The following is a 25690-nucleotide window of genomic DNA, read 5'->3' as shown; positions in this document are numbered from 1 at the left end:
CAAAAGTCGAAAAACACTTTGACTAGATTACTTTTGTGACAGTGCTTCCGGCCGAGGTGAACTTTATTAGGGAGACAACATGAAGAAAGAGAAATACATAACAACTTTTTATGGTATATTTTACATGATTTTATTTTTTATTTTTTTGCAGTAAATAAAGTGATTATAGGGCTCCAAGGAAAAGGGCCCAGATGTTAGAGAGTTGTGTGAAATTTAGAGGAAACAAGCTGTAAAAAGTGCAGTTATAAAACAGGCTGTCAGTGCCACACATCTGGACAATACAGCTGTATGTTCCTAGTGGCTGTCGTCACCCAAAGAAAACTCAATAACCTTATTTCACCCCAATTAGGCTGCATACCAACAGGATCAACCTTAAATTGCAAGGGGGTGGGAGTAAGGGAGCAGCATTTGCTCGGCGCCTCTGTGTCAAACAGCTTTTATCTTTCATCCGAATTTGGTCACCAAGAAATGAAAGACTGCTAACATAGCCATTTCCATTTTTATAAAACCCTATTTACTTTATAGTGTCCTAAGGAGTCAGGGTTTGACAGTTTGGACTATTGGCTGTGCCAAACAACAGACTTTCTGTAGCATGAAACTGACCTACCGGTCATCCTAACACAGAGCTCCACCTGTCTTTCCTCCACCCATGTTTGGGAGTCTGAGTCTGGTACCATCATGAGAAGCACTTATTGGAAAAAGTTCATTTTCAGACAACCCAATCTACTTAGAGTAGAGGGTAAATGCCTCTCTTTATGGCATTGGGGCATTTTTCCCTAATTTTTTTGGCCCGCAATGAGGCACCTTTGCGGCAAGACAAATATTACAAAACTCAAAATACCATTTCATCTTTTCATCACTGACAGACGTGCCAAAGGCTATAAAATGCCACTTTCCGAATAATTGTGTTTCTTCATAGGTTTTAACGGCAGCAAAAGCAATTATGGACAGCGGAGAGAAATTCACCTTACCACTGATAGGGAAACTCTTGAAATTTCAGCTTCTCCAGGTTAAATTGAAGGACCAACAGCGACGGGAAAACGAGAAGAAGGTACTGGGAGGGCGATGGTGGGTTTTCTAAAGACGGCAAGGAGTGAGTGAACTGCAGCCAGGTTCTCTGGGGCACTTCCTCTCTCCGTAAGCCTGCCACGAAGTGTTACGTAGCACATTTAACTGTTGCCTCAACTTTTAAGGGAAAAGCCTGTTCAAAGTGCTGTTGGAGGAATTACATTTTCTCAAAGACAAACCCATTAAAAATAAGTTCTCCTATGCAGAAATGTGACAGCATCCCAGGGCATGTGGCTGAAGTTGTTTTTATGGTAGTCTATTTATATGTTAGGAACAAATTAGGGAACCAAAGGAGAGACACAGAGTCAGGAGAAGTAAATATAAAAAGGTGAGAAAACCCCACAAAGTCAGGGTCTAACTATTTTAAATATTTTACATGATATTCAATAGGAGGACCTATTAAAATAATGGGCTACATCTGCATCTTCCTAGTAATCTAAATATTTCAGCAGCGCTCCATTACTTCTACTCCTGTATTATGTACCTGCTTATTTCTTCATGTGTAGACTTTTCATTTAATTTGCCTAGGGAAATCGATCTGTGTGTTTTCCAAAGATTTGTATTTTTCATCTGAAAAAATATTTTAAAATAGTTTTAGCAAAGTGATGCCAGTTTCAAATCCATTTTCTATTTAACCTTAGTCAAAATGAGAGATGTTTTTCTTATTTTCCAAATCATGCTGAAATACTTTTGGAAAGCCAAATGCTTCTGTATGTACATGTGTAATGTGTATGTGTGCATGTGTATATATGAAATGGGTGTATAAGTAAATTGTTTCTTAATACCTCTAAGTGGGAGAGGCAAAACCAAGTCATGGAAGAAGAAAGAGAAAAGTGAACATGTTCCAATAATACCTACTTCCCCTTTGTAAGACCCCCCCAAATCTGGCTTCCCTATTTGAACTCTTGACAGGGTAACTGTAGAAAAAAATAATAATGCCACCTTAAATTTGTAATATAGGGCTTTATGTTTTTCAAAGAGATTGTGCATTTAGCATCTTACTAGGGTGGTGTATATTGTCCCCAGAAAAATTCTACTTATTTGAAAACAGTTGATGGTACAGTTTTCCATCTATATGAAGCTCTTTCCAACGTGTACAGGAGAATTCGTACCTTAAAAAATACTCAGGGACGTTAAGACTTGGCAGAAGAAAAATTGGAAAATTTGAAACTAGTAGAGAAAGATCTTTTCTTGTCTTTTTAAAATTCCAGTGTCACATGGGAATCTGAATTACAAAAAGTAGACTGTTAAGTCCTGCAAAAATTCTTGCACCTTCTGTTTGCTTTGTGCTTTCCCACAGCACCTACAAATATACATAACACATTAAGTGTCAATTTCCTTGTTTGCCACCTGTTTTAAGTCTCAGTAATTGTTTGTAATAGGAGTAGGTTTTAGATTTCAGTTAACAAATTTTAAGTAACAATAAATGGAATATCCTGGCAATGGAGGAAACATTTTTAAAACTAACAGTATAAAGATATTTCTGCACTGTTATTTTGCTCAGCATTTTTTTTTGAAATGTGAACAATATAATAAGACAGTTATGAGATTCTGAAGATATGGAAATAATCTTTATTTGTTGAAAATTCAAGAGTCTTAAGGAATTGGGAGTTGAATTTTAGATTTATAAAAATAAAAAGGTAATAGATGCATAAGAGGACGCTTTGAGCAATTAAGAGCCAGCAATTACATAATCTAATTTAATGTCTTCATTAGATTGGTTTCCCAAAACACCAGCCCCAAATCTCTGAGTTGCAACCACACGAGTCAGTACTAAATAATTGATGAAAACTGATTGGAAGGGAGAACTCTCCAGAAAAATATTCTAGGTAAAGGCAAGGCTAAGGGAGTTGTTGGAAGGATGATATAATCTATGTTCATTTCAACAACACTGCCCAGCAGGTCATTTGGAACAACGGAGGTTAATGCTTGTCAGCCAGGGAGTTTAGCAGAAAGCAAAATAAGTATAAAGTATGTAAAACTGACACCACGCTGTGGTTTAGAAAATGGAAAAAAAAGGAAAGAGGACTTTACCCAATTTCTTCCTCTTTCTGAACCCCCGGTGAGATTCTGAGATTCCTGCAATGGGAGTGACTATCTCTTCGGCTTTTTAACATCAACATGAGATATATGTGGTTGCTTTCTCTCAAATACTAGTTATATGTTTACATCTGTACAACCCAGAGTGTTTTGTATCTTCTATGTTGAATTTTTGGAATTGAATTTTTAACATTGAATGCTCGAAAAATATCCATAGCCATAATTACAGAAAATACTAGGGAGACGGTGAGGACAAAAACTACTAATATGAGTATGTCCCTGTCCTTTTAACCCAATGGAAAAAAAATGTAATGTATACTACATATTTGATTCTGTTTGTTTTTTTTTTAACTTGCTTTTTAAATTTATTTATTTATTTATTTATTTTTGGGTGTGTTGGGTCTTCAGTTCTGTGCGAGGGCTTTCTCTAGTTGCGGCAAGCAGGGGCCACTCTTCATTGCGGTGCGCGGGCCTCTCACTATCGCGGCCTCTCTTGTTGCGGAGCACAGGCTCCAGACGTGCAGGCTCAGTAGTTGTGGCTCACAGGCCCAGTTGCTCCACGGCATGTGGGATCTTCCCGGGCTCGAACCCGTGTCCCCTGCATTGGCAGGCAGATTCTCAACCACTGCGCCACCAGGGAAGCCCCTTGATTCTGTTTTAACCATCAAAACTTTTCTTAATAATATAGTTACAATAGCCAGATACAGTGAAAATATCATTATTTTAGATTCCACTAATTTTAATAATTTATAACACTTTAGTCCGGGCTATGCTTAACATTGCATTTGCTTTGTCCATGAAGAAACTTTGCTGGATAATTAATATTATAAAAAATAACACAAGGAAGATATTTCTTAGAAGTACAGTTTAGAAGCCTTTAGCATATAAATTTCTGAGAGGCAAATCCCTGCCTCTAATTGTAATAAGTTGAATATATTTCAAAACTTTTATATATTCAGAAACATCTTGTTGATTACTTCCAAATATACATATAATGAAGAAAATACACTTTATTTCTAGAAATGTATTTCAGCATTTCAGAACTTCTGAATATGATTCTTTCATATAATTAATCCCGAATTAGATATTATTATATCTTAAAATCTGAATAAGAGTGTTTTGTTTAGAAATAAGTTTTCCTTGCGCACATAATTATCTCAACATTTATTCTGCATTTTTAGTTATATCATTATCAATTTATTGTTAATTCATTAACTTAACAAACATTTAGAGAAACAATGTATTGGGTACATATATTTTCATAAGGTTCATTATAATTTTAAAATAAATTGCTTGGTTTCTATTCTGACCATGTTTTAATTTAGTCATTATCTGAATATTACAGTATTTTTCACATTTTTACTTCTTTTTAACTCCAACTTTTATATTATATATTAATTATAAACATTTTTTAAAACCAAAACACTTCATTGTGAATCAAAATATTTAAAATATATTGAGAATTCAGCTAAAAGAAAACATTTAATCATCAAAAAATTAAAAATGGCTATAATACAAGCAAAATTAACCCATTTAAATAATCAGCCAAACTAAATCTAGTCTGTGCCTCTGAGTTGAGTTCAGAACATTTGGATAGGTTTTAGGAAAAGATCCAAATATATTCTAACTGTGCTTTTAATTTGTGAATTCAAATAACCAGTCCATATTTTCTTGGATATTTTTAGCATATCTTTTATATAAAAGCAGAACAGTTCTTTCTCTTTCTGGCTTATCTACTTAGTACAAGTTGCCTTATTTTTCAATGTCCTAGAATTGAATAGATGGAAGACAGGCAGTAAAGAATATGGACAGATGGTATTGGTAAACTTTTCTTAAAACATCTCAAAATTAAAAGCACCTCAATTTGATCAGATATCATGATGAAGCCCAAACAACCCAGAGCCTGCTCCAAAGGACCGACAAAAAGAAATTAGGGTAAATTTCACAGACGTTTTCCAGCTTACTCCAGTTAAAACCCCGAAACACTGGAAACCAGCCAATGTAATGCCATTTTGTATGTGTGTTTTGTTTTAAAAGAAAGGCCATAGGGACATACCAGGAAATTACAGGCTGGTTAGTTTTGATTCAGTTGTGGTTAAAATCTTCAGAAACTATTCTAAGAAATCAAACAGAGGAAGAGCAGAAACTCAGTTTAGAGGGACCCGTGTGGTTTCAGGAAAGGAATAACTTGCCTCACTAACTGGATGGAATTCTTTGAGGCTGGATTATCGAAATGAGGATACTACCAACAAAACTGTTGGATCTGAAGAGCTACAAAATTCAACAATTCAGGGTAAATTATAAATGATTCCCTGGCTGGCTTATCTGTAAACTAGAGCAGAGCTTTCCTAATTGGGATGCTATTAATTAATGAAACCTTTTTACAGACTTCAGGAAAAATGTAAAGAAACACACACATTTAAAATAGAGCAGTATTTTGAAATACAAATAGCTACAGTTACAGCAGCTAATAATAGTAATTAGCTACCATTATTGACTGCTTCCCACTATACTAAGCTCTTTACATATGTTTTAACGTTTAATGCTTTAAATGACTTTATGAGTTACAGCGGATTATTCTCGATTTGCAGATGGGGAAACTGAGGGTGTGAAAAGCTAAGTAACTTTCCCAAGGCTAAATAGCTACTCAGGACTTAAATCCAGAACTGTCAGACTCTAAGATTACGTTCTTAACCACTGTACATACCCCTTCTGAGTGTGTCTCAATAATTACGCAAAACAGCACTCTTGGCTCACAATCAGTAGAGAACTTCCCAGGGATGCTTCTTTGAAAGAGCAAATGGCTTTGCTCAGTAGGATCTACCAACTTGCTAATTATATCATGTAATTCCATGTTTCATAAAACATCCTGAGGTTAAGCGGGGGGGACTGGTCAGAGAAAGGAACAAAGTCCACCAAAGACAAAGGGCACCGAGCTAACCAACCACCAATTCCCAAGGGAATCCTGACTTCTTATCCAGTCCCACCCCCCTGCCCAGAAATGAGCTGGTCTCTGGTGGAATCTCTTAGAAAGAAACTTCCTGGAATTATTTCAAACATCCTTAGCCCTTCTCTCTGCCCTTCTGGATGTTGAAGTTGGATAGCATTGGCTGGTCGGGTGCTAAAACCTCTAAATCACGTAGGATCGTGCAGGAGACAGACATCAGGTAGACATCAGACCCACCCCCTCACCACCACCACACACAGACAGGGCCATGTTCTGAGTCTGTGGATGAAGAATTGCACCCTGAAGATGGCAGTGTGGCACCCCAGGACTTTGTGCAATCTTTAGATTGCATCATTTGGTCAAGTGAACCCAGTATATTCGTTTGCTTACGTTTTCTACACCTCAGCCACTCTCTAGAAAAGCAAACTCCTAACTCAGTCCCATACATTATATTTTCTATTTGGCAGGTAAGCAGGGAGGGGAAAGAAATAGAAAATATAGAAAAGGAAAAACAAAATGTTCATAATGCCATAACCCTATTATAACTAATGTTAACATTTTGGTATATTTCCTTTGTTTCTGCGGATTTGTTTCTTTACATAGCTGTAATCATTGTAAAAAGAAATTTTAATCCAGTTTTTTTCAATTAAAATATACCATATTTTTTTCTCATTATCACAGCATCCACATCTATTGTTATTATTGGCTAGGTGACGTTCTATTGACTACCATACTTTTCTTAAAGTTCCTTTATTGTTGAACATTTCCATTATTTCCGTGTTGTTTCATAATAAACAGTGTTGTGATGAACAACCTTACTGTATACAATTCTTCATATTTTGGATAATTTCCTTAACATACATTTATAGAAATGGATTAATTGGGCCCCCAAATGTTCCTACAACCTTTTCTTTCCAAAATAGGTTCTGGAACCATTTAAACCCAGTTCTGCATTAAAAAAGATAACAAATGACCCCCTGTTCAAATTAACTTTATATTAGCTTATTAAAGATGGAGGAGTTTCATGAAAACAAATCTCTTTAATATTGTTTCATCTATTGTCTCTCAAACTTACTTGACACCATACATTTCTTTCAGTCCATCTATTGTCCTCTCATCATCTGTGACCAATAGATTATTTATGAGATAGAGTGATATCTTGAAAGAGAACTGAGTAGCACTCAGAAGATAGACCCTGTTTCTCATAAGTCACATAATAGTGGAGTGACTTAGTCATTTAACTGCCGTGACATCTTTTCTTATCTATATCCTTAATAATATTATTGTGGGAATCTTATGAAATACAAAGTATGAAACACAAACAAAGTATGAACACATATGAAACCAAAGTTATAAACAAATATGTAGATGTGCTATTATCTATAAAAGTAAGAGGAAGTATAGATATTTACCACCGGTTCCACTGACTTTTACCATTTACTTCTCTTTCACTGTGAAGAACAACAGAATGAATACCCATCGAGGTATTTGAATTTTGGTATTAAGAAGTAATTTAGAAATAAAATACAGTCTAAAATATTTTTGAAGCATCAAATAACTAGGTTGCCCAATTCCAGAGAGGGATAATTTTGTATTTTTCCCTTTAAGAGGTGAGAATAACAAGATTCTAGGTAGGTGTCACGTGATACTCAAGTGAGTGTGTGAAACCCTAATACATTTTTGTTTGTTGCTAAGACAAAAGCCCCACATCTGCTATGTAGCTTAACTGGTAAAAAATCTCCATGCCTACCCAAAGCCTTCCCACAGGAGGAGGAGGCATCCAGATGCTTTTGGTACACAGTGCATTTTAAAGAAAATGTACTCTGTTATGAATTTGACTCTCCCTTCATATGCTGGGGAGCATGTGTTCCCCAAACACGGTAGAAAGAGGGGCCTGTTAGATACACACCTCCTAAATTTTTATCTTGAATTGGCAAGAGTTTCCTCTGAGTTCTTTCAGTTATAAGTAGATGACCCTAAATGGGAACATGCATGTTATGCTACCCAAAAGCAAGAAAGGCAAAAGAGGTTGGTGTTGAACAAATTTTAGCTTATGATTTAAGAGGGGGCTCAGCAAACCTGGTTCACTTCTCCCCGCTCCTGCCCTCAAATCCCAAGATGTAAACCCATAGAGGGGAGGGGCTTATTCAGAATGTGAGAGAAGAGAGGGAAAGAGAAGGAGATAGGAGGTGATTTTCCTGCAACTGGGGCTTAGTAGAAAAGGATGGACCTTTTGACCAGAGTAGAATTCTAAGGGGCCAAGTAGTCAATGATTGTTCAGAAGCAGAGGAACAAAGGGACTGTCCTGGTTCAGATCAGGTGTGGAGGTTGGGAGATACAGACTGGATACAGGAGAGGAGTAGGGAGACCACCACTAGAGTCAGGCACAGGGGAGTAGTGGGGACTAGGTAGGGCAAAGAACATGTTCAGAAATTTACCAAGGACTTCTCTGCCTGCCCCTGGCACCCAGGAGGACCCAGGTGCTTCCATTTGCTTCTGTTCTCTACCATTTAGTGTCTCTGCACACCAGGAAATCGCATATATAGTCGCTATGAGAAATACTTTACATAGCAATACTTCTTGATGTGCTACCAGTTAAACATACATCCACTGTTAAATGGAAAATGCAGAACACTAGGTTATATAGAGACAACAATAATGATTACATTAAAATGACGCCTAAACATAATTTGAAAGAATGCATTGTAATAGCCTCTTCACTCATCTTCTCTGGATGGTGGAATTGTGATTTTTGTAAGTTCTTTATGTTTTTTTCCAATTTTTCAATAATGATTATTTTTAGAATTTAAAAACATACCTAAAGAAGTAAATCAGGATTTAGAAGTACTTTTTAAATGCTTTTGTGAAAGGAGGGAGATCAATATTGCTAATTTCCGTGTTACTGGAAATTAGTTTAAAAGATGCTTCTCTCCAGGGTACCAAGTTTGACCTTGCTAAGGGAATGCAAAGGCAAAAAGAAAGAGAGGGAAAGAGGGCACTGAGCAGAAAGAGGAGCTGAGGGAAGTGAAGCACACGGAGAAACAGAAGAGCATTCAGCTAGTATTATTCAGCCCTTGGAAAGATGGAGTAGAGAGAGGGCAGACAAGCATGGAGAAGAAGGTTGCAAGGACGTCGAAGGCTGAGGCTACAGGAGAACCATGGAAATAAAATGAGTTTGAGGTTTGGAGTCACACCAACTTGTGTCTCTACCACAGCTGTGTGCTTGTGAGGGAAACTGTGGGTCTTAATTTATACAATGGGAATAATTACCCATTTGGCATGTTGCTTTGTGAGAACAAATTAAAGATGATGACGTCTAGAAAGCACGTATCATACTGTATAGCTGAGTCTCTGCTAAGTTACCACTTCCTTTGAAATTTTGGTTGTGATCAGCCTCGTTTTCTCTAGGATCCTAAGAAACCTTACAGGAGAAAGGGCTCAGGAAGTTGCTTACCTTGTAGAACCCAATCTTTGCTAGAGAGACTCCAAAGGAATGAGAGCTATGTGTCTGCACAGGTCCTACACCCCACCTAGGAGAGCCTGCAGGGCCAGAGGGCCCTTTTACTGCCTTACTGGGACACAAATGTCCACTGCAGTCAGGAAGTGTTTTTTGGAATGATGGAATATGAATGCATGTATAAAGTTGAATGAAATGAATGAAGGTGAACTTTAGAATAATTTAATCTAAAACAGTTTCTTCTTTTCAGTTCTAAAGATCACCCTGCGATTTTATTTCAAATGATAGCTGTAGAAGTTTCTGGCAGATTTTTTTTGGCCAAGTTGGGACTTCTCTGTGGTGAGGCTAGCTGTCCACCTCACAGCTGCACCGGTGTTCTTCCCTTTAGTGGACTCACCATGATCCAAGGTGTGGCTGGGAGAGTGCCTAATTGCATGAGTCTTACCAGTACCTCCGAGCTGATTGGAGTCAGGGGCACTGATTTGGGCTCTGGTTTCATTTTCAGTGAACAATCTCAAAATTTCCAATAAACTCTCCGCATTGGCAGAGAGTTCTACCATATTTCTTCAGTAAGCTTGCTCTCCCACTTTCTGAGATGACTCACATTATCTTCTCTAGTCAAAACTCCTACCTCATACCTGCCCATCTTGAGATGATAACCTTGCCTCATCCTTCACTTGAAAACATTGAAACACTCCCCCAACACCATCAAGGCCTCTCTCCTTCTTGCACCTACACCCAGCCACTCATCCCCTCTTTGCTTCTTTCATTAAACTGAGAAATTGCCTTTCTTCCTATCAAAGTCCAGTTATTGACACATTCTGTTCATCTTATCCCATCTTTTCTTCTTAAGGACTTTAGTTTCCTCCATGTTTTCAATGTCTCCCTCTCTTCTGGATCATTCCATCAGCCTGCAAACACAATATCTCCTGATTTACTTACATACGTACATAGTTTGATGTTATACTCCCCTTCTGCCCACTCATCCAGTGAACAATCTCAGATCCCCCAGTTCCCCTTTACAAGCAAACATCTTTTTTTTTCTTTAAAGGCTGTTCTCTTTTTCTTTTTTTTAATGCATTTGCATTAGTTTTGTTTTTTACTTTTTTGTTGAAGTATAGTTCATTTACAGTGTTGTGTTAATCTCTGCTATACAGCAAAGTGATTCAGTTATACATATATACATGCATTTTTTAATATTCTTTTCCAATATGGTTTATCAAAAGATATTGATTCTAGTTCCCTGTGCTATACAGTAGGACCTTATTGTTTATCCATTCTCTATATAATAGCTCACCTCTGCTAACCCCAGACTCCCACTCCCTCCCTCCCCCACCCCATCCCCCTTGGCAACAGCAAGTCTGTTCTCTATGTCCATGAGTCTGTTTCTGTTTCATAGATAGGTTCATTTGCGCCATATTTTAGATTCCACATATAAGTGATATCATATGGTATTTGTCTTTCTCTTTCTGACTTACATTACTTAGTATGATAATCTCTAGGTCCGTCCATACTGCAAATGGCATTATTTCGTTCTTTCTTACGGTTGAGTAGTATTCCACTGTATATATGCACCACATCTTCTTTATCCATTCATCTGTTGTGGACATTTAGGTTGTTTCCATGTCTTGGCTATTGTGCATAGTGCTCACAAGGAAGCTTCTTGAAACCATTGTCCACACAAGTGGTCACCCAACTGTTCCTGCCTCTGTGTTCACTACCTCCACACTCCACCATAACTGCTCCCATAATGTCGCCTATAACTACCCATACTTTTCAGTCCCTTGGTTCTCTAGCTGCATACTCTGTAATTTTTCCTACCTTCTAAGTCACTTCTCTCTTTTACCCACATCCCCTCCTATACCCAGTTGGTAAGTATTGGAGTTTCCAGCATGATCTCAGGTTCAATTCTCATATTTCTTGAGACCTCTTTCCCCAGGGGGTCTTATCTCTTCCCGTGCAGTTAACTACTGTCTCTATGTTACCCACACCTGAATTTGTAACTCCAGCCACATCTCTCTTCTGAGAGGAGAACATGTGTATTCAATTGTCTCCTTGTCATCTCAGGAGCATCTCGGATTTAACAAGATCTTTCTGAATAGTCTGCCCACCTTAAGTAAAAATTATTTCTCACCCCAATGCTTCTGTCTCTGTGAGTGGGAGTGGTGCCATCAACCAACTTGTTATTCAAACTAACTCCAGAGCATTATCGTTGTTTCCTCCTCCTTCATTCCTTGTCTCTAATCTTTCAACCCCTGTAATTTCAACATCCACAATAGATCTTAAATCCATCTACATTTCTCCACTCTACCAACACTTTAAACTGAGTTACTTTTAGGTCTTATCTGAACTATTGCTAGAGTTTCCTTACTGGTCTTCTGGTTTCCTATCTTGCAAAATCACAGTAGTCCTCCATTTAAACCCTTTATGGTCTTTCCAATGCATTTTTAATAAAATATAAACTCGTGAACCAGCCCCCACCAAAGCCCTGGAAGACCTGGCCCATGCCCTACCTTCCCCGCCTCATCCTGGCCACTCTCTCCCTTGCCCACTATTCTCCTGCTATACTCACCTCCTTTCAGTTCCTTGTGCATACCCATCTCCTTTATAACTCAGGGCCTCTGGCACACACTTCACCTTTCCCCTGCTTCTCACATGGATGCTCCTCATCCTTCAGGTCTTCACTCAAATGTCACTCCCTCAGAGGCCTTCCATCACCAGCTTACTAGCAAGTGGTGAATTGTGTGTCTATTACTACATTGGATTTTATCCTTCATAAAATTCATGAAAATTTTCAGTCATACTTTTGTTTCTCTGTTCATGTGCTTTTTTCTCTTTCTTCCCCAGTAGAGTAGGAGCTCAAGGGAATAGAGTTCAACCCTATTTTTTTTTCCACATCTTTGTTGGAGTATAATTACTTTACAATGTTGTGTTAGTTTCTGCTGTACAACAAAGTGAATCAGCTATATGTATACATATATACATATATCCCCATATCCCCTCCCTCTTGAACCTCCCTCCCACCCTCCCTACTCCACCCCTCTAGGTGGTCACAAAACATCAAGTGGAACTCCCTGCACTATGCAGCAGCTTCCACTAGCCATCCATTTTACATTTGGTAGTGTATATATGTCAATGCTACTGTCTCACTTCATCCCAGCTTCCCCTTTCCCCACTGTGTCCTCAAGTCCATTCTCTACGTCTGCAACTTTATTCCTGCCCTGCCACTAGGTTCATCAGTACCATTTTTTTTAGATTCCATATATATGCATTAGCATATGCCAACCCTATTTTTATGGGCCAATTTGTATCTGGTGCAGAGAGAAACACTGGGGCTTTTCATACCTCTGTACTTTACCTTGTGCTTTCCTTGCTGCCTCTATCCAAGGCCATTAGTGACATCTGCAGCCTCCACTGCTTTTTCCCTCTGTTGAGGAGCAGGTGGTGGGGAGGTCGAGTTTCCCCACCACTGGAGCCACAGGTGCCAGGCATGCACGGAGGGTCCGTGGGCACCTCTGATGCTTCCTCCAGGTGCTACAGCTAGACTGGGTTTGGGACTTCCCTGGCAGTCCAGTGGTTAAGACCCCACACTTGTACTGCAGGGGGCGTGGGTTCAATCCCTGGTCGAGGAATGGAGATCCCACATGCCATGCGGAGTGGCAAAAAAGATTAAAAAGAAACCAAAAACTGGGTTCTCTGGAACCATCAACATCCAGAAGCCATGTAGAAGAGGCAGACGCTCCTCTCCCCTCCTGTGCTACCTTCTGTTAGCTTGGTGCCAAAGCAATATATCTTATTGTCTCTAACGTCTCTAATGTCTTAGGACTGAGTCCTTCAAATTTGGTTTCACGACCTCAGGAAAATACAGAACCCCCAATGTTGCTACAGTAATTTAGTTATTTTTGTGCCCAATTTTGTTGAACATGGGAAAAATAAATAACGTAAGCATATTCTGGATCTTCTGTATGGTCCTATACTACCACGTCATTTCAATGAACTCAACCTATATGTATTTATAACACATGAATGGAAAGTGTAATTACATTATGGCATAATGTACAAAGGTTTTGGCAATTGTTTGAAAAGAAAACCTTTGTTAGACCCAGATAGAGACCCCAGGGTTAGGCTACTTGATAAGCCCTAAGTACCTGCCATCACAATGTACTCAGAATCCACCACTCTCCCTGCCAGCCACTAACTGAGGTTGTTTATTAGGCCAAGGGGGGCTCCTTTAAGATGAATTCCCTTCCAGAAAGGTGTGTGTGTGTGACAGTCTCCTAGCATCCACCCCTCTAGTCTTTGTGCTTGATGTGCCTTCTCACAGCTTAGGCTCAACCTGGAATCTCCACTCTCCTGGCTTGAAGAATGAATCAGGGAGTAAAGGAGTGACTGAATGAAATAAAGGTTTAATTTACCTGACAGTAGAAAAGCCATTGCCTGCTCAGTGTATGGTTTAATCAAAAGTATTCTGTCTTTCCAGGTGATAGAAGACAGATTTAAGGTAGAAACGGATAAAGGGAAAGCAAAATCTCCCAAGGAGAAAAAGTCCCCAATTGCCAAGGTTGCCAAAGGAAAGGGAAAGGACCAGCCTGAGGCAAACACAGCAGTAAAAAAGACCACCCAGTTAGTAAGAAGGGGAGAAGAGGATGACACCAAACATTACATTGGTCAGTAAGATGCTCCTTTCACTTCTTGCCTGATGACCTACAAACTTGAAAAATCATTCCAACCACTATGCTTAATCTTCCCCAGCCTTTTCACCTTTTTTTTTTTTTTTTTTGCGGTACGCCAGCCTCCCACCGCTGTGGCCTCTCCTGCCGCAGTGCACAGGCTCCGGACGTGCAGGCCCAGCGGCCATGGCTTATGGGCCCAGCCGCTCCACGGCACGCGGGATCCTCCCGGACCAGGGCACGAACCCGCGCCCCCCGCATCGGCAGGTGGACTCCCAACCACTGCGCCACCAGGGAAGCCCCTCACCTTTTTAAAAGCATAAATCCTATACTCCCCATGACACCCTAATAGAAAAATATTTCTATTTGCAATTAATTTTTGTTTTCAGCCAATATTTCTTTAGCATGTGTCTTGCTATAGGCACATTTTCATAGTGCAGATAAAAGATGAATTAACTAGCTGACTGTGCCACCGAGGAGCTTACTATCTTGTTGGGAACATTTGAGAAAGTCAGAAACGCTTATAAGGCAAAGTAAAAAGTGATTATTGTCACGAGTGAAACACAGTGGTAATAAAATCAGACCTGTTAATTTGTGACACAGAGCATGTAGCTTCCTGGCCTCAGCTTCTGCCACTATCTGTCCTAGATAGAACAACCAGAATTTTCTTTCATTTAGATTATTGATATAAAAAAATTATTTGACTTGGGCATCTATGAGTAATTCATTGCCACCTTCCCATGAACCCAAGTGGAGCTACTGTTTTTTATTTGCATCGTATTTAAATGAGATGGCACCTCTTCACATCCTTTGACAGTTTGACTCCCCTAATATATCTCTGCTCTAAACCCACTAGACATAGAAGCAATTATATTATGGATTCCGTAAGCAGTATCAATACTGATTTGTTTTAGTAGCTGAAGAAAAATCACTACTTGAAGATCAAAAGTTTGTGCATCTGTTGCTCTATTTTTAAACTGATCTTGAGGAACCATTGTGAGACGTAATGTTTTCGTGTACCATCTAGTATTGATATTAAAGTACAACAGTTATTCTCACCCCCCAGAATCTCACATTCTAATATAAACTCATGTTTTAACACTTATAGAACAGTATAGCCAGGACAAAATTGAGGAGAAAAATTTTAGGAAAGTGAGCAATATATATTTTTTAACTTGAATTCAATAAATATATAGTTGCTACATAACCCATACTCAGCATGCACACCTATTGACATAAACACACAGTATGCTTTGGTAGGGAGTTTGTTCATATTCAATATTTCCCTCTTCTGTAAACACCTCTGCATATAAAATACCACAAAGCTGCAGCTACTTGTAATTCAGGAGTAAAGCCAGATGTTGCTCAAAAGAGATTAGAACCAAGAAAAATTACAGCCTAGACTTTTTCTTTTTAGAAAAGCCCAAGCACACATTTTCCATGACGACAGGCCCTCTGTATGTTTGTCCTCCTATTACGCCTATGTCTCATTTGCAAAAGTGATTTAATATTTTGTAAAATGGCCACAGCCTTCTTACTGGAAGGGCAATAATGAAAACCAGTCAACATGACTGTATTCCAGCCAACCGGACTGCTTTTGGCAAGCCCGAGGGGTGATAAACGCATGCATAACGTATAGAGCCATTGAACTGGCTGAGTGCAACCTGTTCTCTTTTAAAATGACGGCTGCTCTTCTCTACGGTATTTTGAACAGACGATGAGCCAGATGACGGTGCCCAGCATTACATTATAGTTGTGGGCTTCAACAATCCTCAGTTATTAGTGATCATGACTGAGCTCGGCATTCCCATAAGCAGCGTGATTAAAATATCATCAGAGAATTATGAACCTCTGCAGACACACCTGGCAGCAGTTAGCCAGCAGCAGGAAAGTCTTCTTCAGCCAGAAGGTATGCAGTCTGCTACACAACTTACTGAATCCTTCAGTATTACCCACTGTCCTTAAAGTACAAATACAATTTTCTGCCCAAAGCATAGTCATACAATACATATGTTATTAAATCCTTTCGAGACTTTGAGTTGCTATTTATGCCACTTGCACTAGCCAGGTGTTGTAAATTTTGCAAATTCTAATCATACCCTGTGTTTCTATCCCTGTGTAGCCACAGAGAACATAGACTTGGTTGTCCAACTACATTTCTCAGGAATTTTGCTCTATAACTTTTACCTAAAGCATGAGTGGGATGGATCATCTGTAGATAACCTATTCTGCCAGAAGCCACAGTCACCAAATGGCCCAAGAGAAGTCATAGCCTTGGATTCTTGCTCAGATTTGCTACTGGCTTATTCTGATAAATCAGAGGGGACGCTTATCTTCCAGGCCTTAGACCAGGAAGCTGTGGGATGAAGTCCCACCTACACTACTCTTCAGCCACTACATGACTATACTGCACTACTATTCAGACCTCAGGGTCTTCATCTAAGGGAATTGTACTAGACTCCCTCTGTGGGATGGGAACAGAGTCTACTGTCTACTTCAGATAGTAAAATTAGGATGCAATATAAGCCTGTGTGACCTGGAAGTCCAAGCTCTTTTTTTCATATGCTATTGCACTTCTTTGTTATTTATTAGTAATATCCTTTCACAGGGCTTTGTAACCTATACAGCCGTATCTGGATTTCTATAACACAATATTTTTTAAATTGCTGTTCCAGGTTAGAAATGGCTACCCCTGATAATAATAATAGCTACCATTTATTGGGCACAGGCCTTGGGACTAGGCTCAATGCTAAGGGCTTTAAGTGTGTTGATTCATGTAGTTTCCATGACAACCCTCAGAAGTATGTTTTATTATTTCCATTTTACCAAAAACGACTCTGTCTAGAGGCAGATATTATGTAAAAGAGTTGAGATTCAAACCTAACTATTTCTATCTCAAAGGCTAGTTGTAACATTCAATAACTTATTATTCAAGTCAGTGAGAAAATGCTGCATAAGCTCCGTAGCCTTTCTGTTAAAAATATTTAATATATAAAAATAAAATTATAGAAAAAGAGACTTTACAGTAGAATAGTGAGATCTTAGTAGTAGAACCTATTTAGTTACAGATGGAAAAACCAAACCATGTCAGACAAATTTTCAAGTGTAACTTTATGGAAAACTGTCATTATTTTATACAGTCAGAGCACAAATGCCCAGAGAAGCCAGTAGCTATTTCAATGTGACCAAAAGTTAACTGAAGCAGAAATCATGGATCCAGTCTGTTTTTACCCACGTGGGAAAGAGAACTGGATCTACTGCATTTCTAACCAGTTACGCAGCAAACAAATGCTAAAATAGTCAAAAAGTGATCTGGCAGAAAAACTGCTCCTATATAGATACAATCTCAGAGCGATGGAAGTATTGACCATTTTTAGCTCCCCAAATGTGTGACCTTATAATCTTTCTGGGCCTCAACTATAAAATAAAGGGGTGGCAAAAGCTCATAGTTAATAACAATTTCAGGAGTAAAATCCTCTGATGTTTAATTATCTAGTCTAGGTCCAAACACTTCTCAAAATTACATTTCTTTATTTGCATTTTCTAGTACTGTACAGACATCATGCAATGCATATGACTCACCACGAACACTTAAAGTGGGAAGAAATTCGACACTCATTTTGTAGTATAAACATGTTGCTCTTATTAGATATAGAAGCTGAAAAATTGAAGAAAGAGAACGACATAAAAGAACTTGAAATCTTCTGGAAGTACTTGGAACCAATCCTGAATAATGAGAAACCGGAAACAAATCTCTTTGATGTCGCTCGGCTTGAATACATGGTCAAGGCTGACAAGTTTCCTTGTGACTGGTCGGACAGTGAGATGTTGGTTAGTACACGAATTAATGAGAGTGACTGGTTTGAACATGTGACACTGTGGTTCCATTTACTCCATTCAATCATTCCACAGATATTTATTAATCACTGTCTACAGAGAAGGCTTTGTGCTATAGGTTCCTTTATCTTCAAGACAGTGATCACATTGAACGTCCAATAATGGCTATAGCCTGATTCTTCATCTTTTAGTGTATGAATTAATGACAAAGGAATAAAATGAGATGAAGATAAAGGATGGTAATTATTTTATTTGGTGACGTGGCTTTGCTTCATACCTTAACGATGTTCTAGGCAGTAGAGTCTTAATATACATTAATTGTGAAAATAGTAAATTTTACAATTTGTCAAATTACATTGTCTTTTTTTTTTTTTTAGGTATCAGTTCAAAACATTGTTCTTCTAGGCCCTTGCTTTTATTGCCCAAATTGTATTTTTCATGTATTTTCCTAGCAAGGTCTATCTTAATAGAATGACTTGATCCCAGCCCAACAGTTAGTAGACATTTCCTGAGAGTATTTATTGGCCCCTGCTATTGAGGTGCTCGCAGAGAGGCAAGACCAAGACCGTGAAACAGAGAGGCAGTGTTCAAGGTGCCACGCACCTATGTGTTATGTGAAACACACTCTAAGTTTCCTGTTAATTCAGAAAAAGGAAGACATAGGATGCTTTGAAAAGTAACAAATGCTAAATACATAAGGGTGTTTTTAAAAAGAACGTTGAGTAACTATTTATCATTGTTGGGGAAGTTATCCAGGCATTCCTGTTGTAAAAAAAGAGACCTCTCAGGTCTCTTTCTGGTTGACACCCTGTCCCAACAAACAGGAGCCCAGGAGTGTTGCAGGGTGATATATATCAGCATTAAAGGGAATTGAACTGAAAACAGAATCTTGGAGATGGACCACATCAAGTATGCCATGAAGGGAGCTGGGAAAAGCAGGGTGGAGGAGGGGGATAGGTGTCTGTGGACAATGACTGTGGGTAGCTGCCAAACAAACAACCAAACCTGACTGTCTAGGAGGAGGAGAATGACATCAAAGCCTGGAGCAGTTTCCGAGCCAAAGGGTAGGCTGCCCACGGCCGTGGATTGGAGCATGGACAGTTCTCACTATGAGAGTCCCTGCTTCTGTTACCTTGAAATGGATGAGCACGGGGTGAAGTAAATGAAAACACTGAGGAGGGAAGCCTAGATCTGAACCTTGAAGGATGGACAGGATTTGAATAAGTAGCAATGGAGAGATCAGTTTGAGTTACAAAGACTGTCAACATAAGGCATTAGATGTCACCACGTAGAAACAGAACACTTAAGTCTGATACCTTGGCAATAGTAAGAATAAATATAAGCCTTGACCTATATGTGGAAACAATGCTGAACACAGAAAAGCTGTGGCTGAAGGCAGAGCTTGTTGTAGGCAAAACTGGCTACTGTGGACTCCCTTTGCTTTGTGTCGTCCCACTCCTTCATCTAGATATCTTCCTCCTTCCTGCTTTGTCTTTCACTTCCCTGCCTCTAAACCTGAGCTCAGAAAAGAGTCCATCTGTCCTCTACTACTTCGTGTTAAGTTGGGCCGTGTTTCTCTATCCCAGAGATACTGGCATACCAGGTACCGTCATACTATGACTATTCCATCCTATTTTATTGGAATTCCAGATTATGCCCAGCAAACGTGAGATATGTTTGAGAAAGAGGTCATATCCCTGGGATCCTGAAACACCATCCGAAAGACAGCTTTCTACTCTTGCTCTATGATAGACCAGCTCTTCTCCCGAGAACATAAAAATCTATGCCTAACTTAAAAACCCGCATCCACAAATTTAAGTTTTGTGGAAACAGTCCTTCTCTCATTTGGGCCAAGTTCTAGCCACATACCTTGTAAAGAACTTATATGCAATTTTGGCTCAATAAGGCATAGGAGATCCCAGCCATACAGATCTTGAATCCTAATTCAGAGGAGGCAATACCAAGAGTCTTCTAAGGCTGCCTCAAACCGAGAACCTTTTGCTCCTGCTCTAACTAGAGCTGCCTTCCATGTGTCTTATTTACTCCCCAGGCATAGACTGAGAATAGCTGATGAGCATTGAGCCCAAGGTAGAAGACATTCTGTTGCATCATCAGTACATAGATGTGAACAGCAAGGCACACAATTGCAGCTCCAAGAGACCCAGCACCATTCCCAGCATCCTGTTTCTTATTCCGGTGTTAACAACTTAGTGTTCATCAGAAGATTTTAATCCCTCCATTTTTAAAGACAGTAAATGTGACTATATTTTCCTTTTTAAAAATAGAGTGGAAGAGTTTAAATGGCAGTTAAAGTTCATAAATTTCATGTTGAAAAAAATAGTATCAGCTTCCTTGAAATACTGACTTCAGAACTAGAGGATTAATGTCTAGGGTCTCTAGTTGGGCCATGAAGGTAAGTGAGGAATGAGACCACTTAGCTCTGCTGCCCAACTGGACACACCGATCTTCTCTTCTATCGGTCACTTTGAAAATATTTATTGAACATCTCCTTCACGCTAGGGCTGCAGTCTGGGTCCAACTGCAGGAGACTTTTAGGCCAAGGCATGCCTCTGTAAGGTATGGTTTGTGAGTGAACAACCCAGCATGGAGGATGACAGGGAAAGAAAGCCTTGAAAGCAATTCAGTAATAGACTTGGGTTACAGAAGAAAAGGCCATTGGATTTAATACTGAAGATCAAAATTCATTTTAAACTTGGGATTACTTATGAAATATAAAAGTAATAAACCCATTTCTAATACGAGTAGCCTAAATACATGGTGTAGATACATGGTATCCAACTCTCAGCTATATCTGTAAGTTGATAATGGCCTCATATCCAAGCCAGGAGCCAGCCAAGTAGTCGTAGTCCTTCTTCCTCTCTGGAAGAAGGAAAGCATTAGTACCCTTGGCTGCAAGCAGGCAAGCTGTATTTCTGCTGAACCCAGGTAACGAAAGCTTTATATCAAATAAATGCCCATCAAGAAGTGCTAACTGCCTATGAACGACATCTGCAACATCTCAAGTTAAGCCCTTGCTTGCTGAAATAATTTTCTGGCCTTTAACATGTGAGTTGCTATTTGATTTAAAAAGAAATTAGCTAGTTACCCTAAGGGATAATAGGGCAGAAGTTTTTACTATATTTCTTATAAATAGAAACAAACAAAAATGTGTTTATATGCCAGAATGTGGGCAAAGAATATCAGCTTGAAGCTTAACTGAAGAATTCTCAGTCTTAGAGGGGACACATGAAGTCCAGACTGACAGCTGTGCTGTGCAGATGGGTGAGGTTTGGCACTTCCCTGGTCTCACACCAGACAGTGATTCACTGGCTCCCACCAGGTGCTTTCTCGCTCTACCTTACCGCTGTGGCTGGGACATAGGAGGAGCCTATTTAATCCTTCTTTGCTTTCAAGCAGACACACCTAGTGCTAACAGTGCTTTTCCACTTCTGGAAATGAAAGCCTAGGTAATAGAGGTATCTGATCCATAACCCGCTTGCCAGATCATAAAACTTGTGGGTATTATAGTAGTACTAGTCTACCAGGATGTCTTAGGGTTTTTTTCCCTAAAGGTAGCACAGGTGAGGAAAGGAAGAAATCCTGATTGCACACATACTGCAGTGGACCTGTGGGGATGGTGTGCAAAACCAAGAGGGTGATTGCCATTGGGATTCTTGTGTCTGTCGCCAAGCAAGAGCTCATCCCCAGCTTGTCTTGGGCTGAGGATATGGAAATTACCTATCTAATGAGTTGCTTTAGGAATGGAGATACCTAGATACCTAGAAAATAGGCCACATTGCTGAAATGAATGAATCGCCTCGTTGAAGCATTAATTAGGCTCTTAAAAATACTAGGCAGCCATAGGCCCTCCAAAGGGAACAGTCTGCATTGTGGTCAACAAGAAGGGCCCTAAGGGTTCAGCAAATGAAGACTTGGTCACCGTGACTGGGATTCAGTGGTTTGGGGACCAGCTGGGGAAGGGCTTCCCTGTAAAAAGTGATAGGTTTGGCTATAAGGGCGATACAAATCATGCATCTGATTCCAACAATATGAAACTAAGGACTAATTGTCATGAATTCTCTCACCTGTAGCTGGAATTGGGCACCAACATTTTTGAAAATATCTCCTGTTTGATGTACGACAGCCTGGATTGGAAAAGGCAGCACCAGCACTATTTGGAAAACATGCAGCTTATTAACGTCCCACAGGTGGTTAGTGAGAAACCTATCTTAGAAGCTACGTTGACTTCTGAGGTGGGCATATGCTAGAATGTCTTTAGTTTGCCGAATGATTTGCTGAACAACTTAATTTTCACATTTATAAAACATGAAGAAAAAAAAATCACATAAATACTGGTAGCAAGGGAACACTGCCTGCTGGGATTTAATGGGTGAGGGTGGGATCCAGGCCCCCAGGCACAGCATTAAGGGGCATCCATGTGATGGGAGCTTTTTGAAACCCCCAACTACCTGCCACACACAGAGGGGATGATAGAACCCACTTTTCAGCCATGGAGCAATAAATAACATCTGGAACAAGGAGGGCTACTGATAACTTAATCACCATGTTATTTTAGCACCTACCCTGTGCTGGAACCGTACCAGGTGCTGGCGATAATATAATGAACAAGACCCATCCTCTGTCCTCATTGTGGTTAACCTTTAAAGGGGAATGGCAGTCAAGGCAAAGGTGGTTTCAATTTAGCATAATGAGCATTGTGAGGAGAGTCAGCTGAGCTTTCAGGAGAAGATATAAATACAGCACCTAACCTGCTCCTGAGTAGAGCAGGATGGAGAGACGGGAGTCGGAAAGATGTTACCAGGCAGGGTAAGTGATGTGCTGAAGGCTGAGGATGAATTGCCTGGGCAAAACCTGACTGGGGAGAGGGACAGAGTGGTATTCTCAAGAAGGGGGCAAAGACGTACAAAGACATGGAGGTCAAAGAAAAGAAGTATTGCGTCCAGGACCACACCACGGGCTAGGGCAGTGCTCCCAGGTCATACATGCAAAGTGGAGAGCAGCAATACGAGCTCTAAAGGCGGGAGCCAGAATGTTCTTTGGTGCTGAGCTCAAGAGTTTGGGTTTTATCCTGAAGGTTGTGGGAGAACCATTGAAGGATTCTTAGAGGGAGAATGGCATGATTCTGTGTCACCCCGGGGTGACACAGAAGAGAAGAGAAGATGCCCCAGCTTCCCATCTCTTTCCTGGCAATTTCTCAGTGGGCTCTGTTAGGAAAAACTGAAAAGTGTCCATACCCATTAATTTCTTTCCTTCCTCAGACAAAACCCATTTATTTGATCCTAATATTAGCAAATGATTTTGTGGCGTGAACATAATCATATAATCTCAGAATCCCAGAATCCCGTCAGAGTCCCATCATACCAGCATTGGATGAAAGCATCTCTCAGCTGGATGTTTCAATTGTTTTTTTAATTATTCTTATTTTAGCCCCCACAAACTGTTGCTGTAACCTCTGGAAAGAAGAGAACACAACAATATGAAGAGCTGCAAGCTCCAGCTCCACCACCACCACCAGGCATGTATGAAACCTGTTGCTGGAGGATCCGTGCCAGGAGCTGGTGCTTTGAGGAGTGACTGTCCTTGGTGTTGCTTTCACATCTCTCTCCACCTCAAGATCCTGCATTTATCAGTGCATGATCAGAGTTTGAATCTGTGGATGAAATTTTGATGGGAGTAACGGAGAACACATCTTAATTGAACAGCGGTATTTTGTATCTTTTACAGTGGCTTACGTCATCACAAATGAAGTAGACATGCGATATTACAATGATTTGCTGAATCCAATTCCAGAAGAATTCATTTCTGTGCCCTTGATACTGCATTGTATGCTGGAACAGGTAAGTGGATACACGCTGAAGCTTTCTTCCCAGGTGGGCAACCTTGAGTCAATCACTTCATCTCTCTTTCTTCTGTTTTTTTTTTGTTTGTTTTTTAACTGTTTTAAAATTACACTCATAATACCTGAATGCATTCTCCTTTGCAAAGATTAGAACATTTTAGATAAAGCTAAAATCTGCTTTATCAGCTTCAATCCTCTTTTTCTTGCTACATTTTGGAATGATTTTACATAACATTCGCTGAAGTTTTGGTAGGCATATCTTTAAAACTATCAGGTGTTGTTTTAATGAAAGAGAACAGAGTTGGGCAGGTGGATGGGGTGGTAAATGGTCCTCAGCTGCATTTAACATTTCTTTTACACTTGTAGATTTAATCAGATTTTTCTATTTCTGAGGGCAATTTTAGTCATTCATATTTTTAAATGAACATGTCCATTTTATTTGTTTTCAATGTTATAAAAGTTCTTTATTCACTAATATACATTGAAAAGTTTTCCTCTATATCTAGTTATGTTCCTTTCCTATGCCTGATGTTATTTATTGGTGCCCTCTTTTTTTGATCATGGATGTCAATTGTATATCGATCATTGGTCTTTTCAAAGAACCAGCATTTTGTTTCACTGATCCACTCCTTTTTACTTTTTATTTTATGAATTTCTTCATTTATCTTTATTATTTCCTTCTTCCTACTTTGTTTGGGTTTATTTCATATTTCACTTTTACTGAAAGCTCACTTTATTTTTAGTCTACTTCACTGTACCTAAGGCTACACATTTCCTTTTGAGTATTTCTTTGGCTGCATCATGATGCTTTCAATGTATTCAGTTCTAAATCTTTTAATTTCCATTGTTTATTGTCCATTTCTAATTTTATTGCATTATGGTCAATAAGCATGATCTGGATGTTAAAAAGATTTTTTAATTTCCTGGGCTTCCTGTGTGACCAGGTGTACATGGTCAATTCTCGTGAGTACTGTATATGCATTTGAAAAGAATTTGCTGTTAAGTAACTCATTTAATCCTTAGAAAAGCCCTATGAAGCAGGAACTACTTTTATTCCCCATTTCTCAGATAAGGAAACTGAGGCCTAAAAAGTTAAGTAAATTATCCAAGTAGTAAGTGACAGAAACTGCTTTTGAACCTCGTCAGTCTAAGTGGAAAAGTATTTTGATAGCATTGCTCTGTTGTGGTCTTCCCTTCTAACGCTGCTGATGAAAAGTCTGATGTCAATCTGATACTTTTTCCTTTGTAGGTAATCTATTTTTTCTTTCTGGCAGTTATTAGAGTTCTATCTTTTTCTTTTTCTTTTAACATCTTTACTGGAGTATAATTGCTTTACAACGGTGTGTTAGTGTCTGCTTTATAACAGTGAATCAGCTACACCTATACATATATCCCCATATCTCCTCCCTCCAAGGCTACGTATAGTTATGGCTTTGTTTTTTCATTGCCTCTGTGATCTAAAGGATTATAATCTGGGTTCTGATCACATTCTGAGTTAAATCAAAATTCCTTGTGCTGGTCCATAAAGACCCTAAAAATATGGTTCTGGGATGTTTGTCATCTCTTCTCCTGCCCCCCATCTCTCTCCCTCTCTCGTTCTCTCTCTCTCTCTCTCTCTCTCTCTCTCTCTCTCTCTCTCTCTCACTACTGGTCATCTACATAGACCTTCTGGTTTTTCCTCACATTCACTAATTACACCTTAGTTTTTTTACACTAACTTCTCTTCCTAGAAAGTTTTGTTCCCACGTGTCTGTCTGCTTGGTGGATACTCCTTGTCATTCAGTCCCCAGTGAAAGTGGCATTTCTGAGAT

General features: G+C 39.4%; 1 protein-coding gene across 1 annotated transcript in view; it reads left to right on the top strand.

The window, feature by feature from the left end:
* Nucleotides 1-25690, top strand: part of SPAG17 (sperm associated antigen 17) — a gene marked incomplete at both ends in the record, with an annotated part of 220105 nt that overhangs the window by 60382 nt on the left and 134033 nt on the right. Inside the window, 7 exons of the mRNA XM_079698181.1 lie at nt 920-1051; nt 13993-14179; nt 15897-16091; nt 17832-18013; nt 22111-22272; nt 23468-23555; nt 23765-23877. Coding sequence (XP_079554307.1) covers nt 920-1051; nt 13993-14179; nt 15897-16091; nt 17832-18013; nt 22111-22272; nt 23468-23555; nt 23765-23877 — 1059 coding nt within the window. The remainder of the gene's footprint in view (nt 1-919; nt 1052-13992; nt 14180-15896; nt 16092-17831; nt 18014-22110; nt 22273-23467; nt 23556-23764; nt 23878-25690) is intronic.

This window comes from Hyperoodon ampullatus (assembly GCF_949752795.1).
Source record: "Hyperoodon ampullatus genome assembly, chromosome: 2".
NCBI lineage: Eukaryota > Metazoa > Chordata > Mammalia > Artiodactyla > Ziphiidae > Hyperoodon > Hyperoodon ampullatus.
This window is presented reverse-complemented; position numbering and strand designations above follow the sequence as displayed.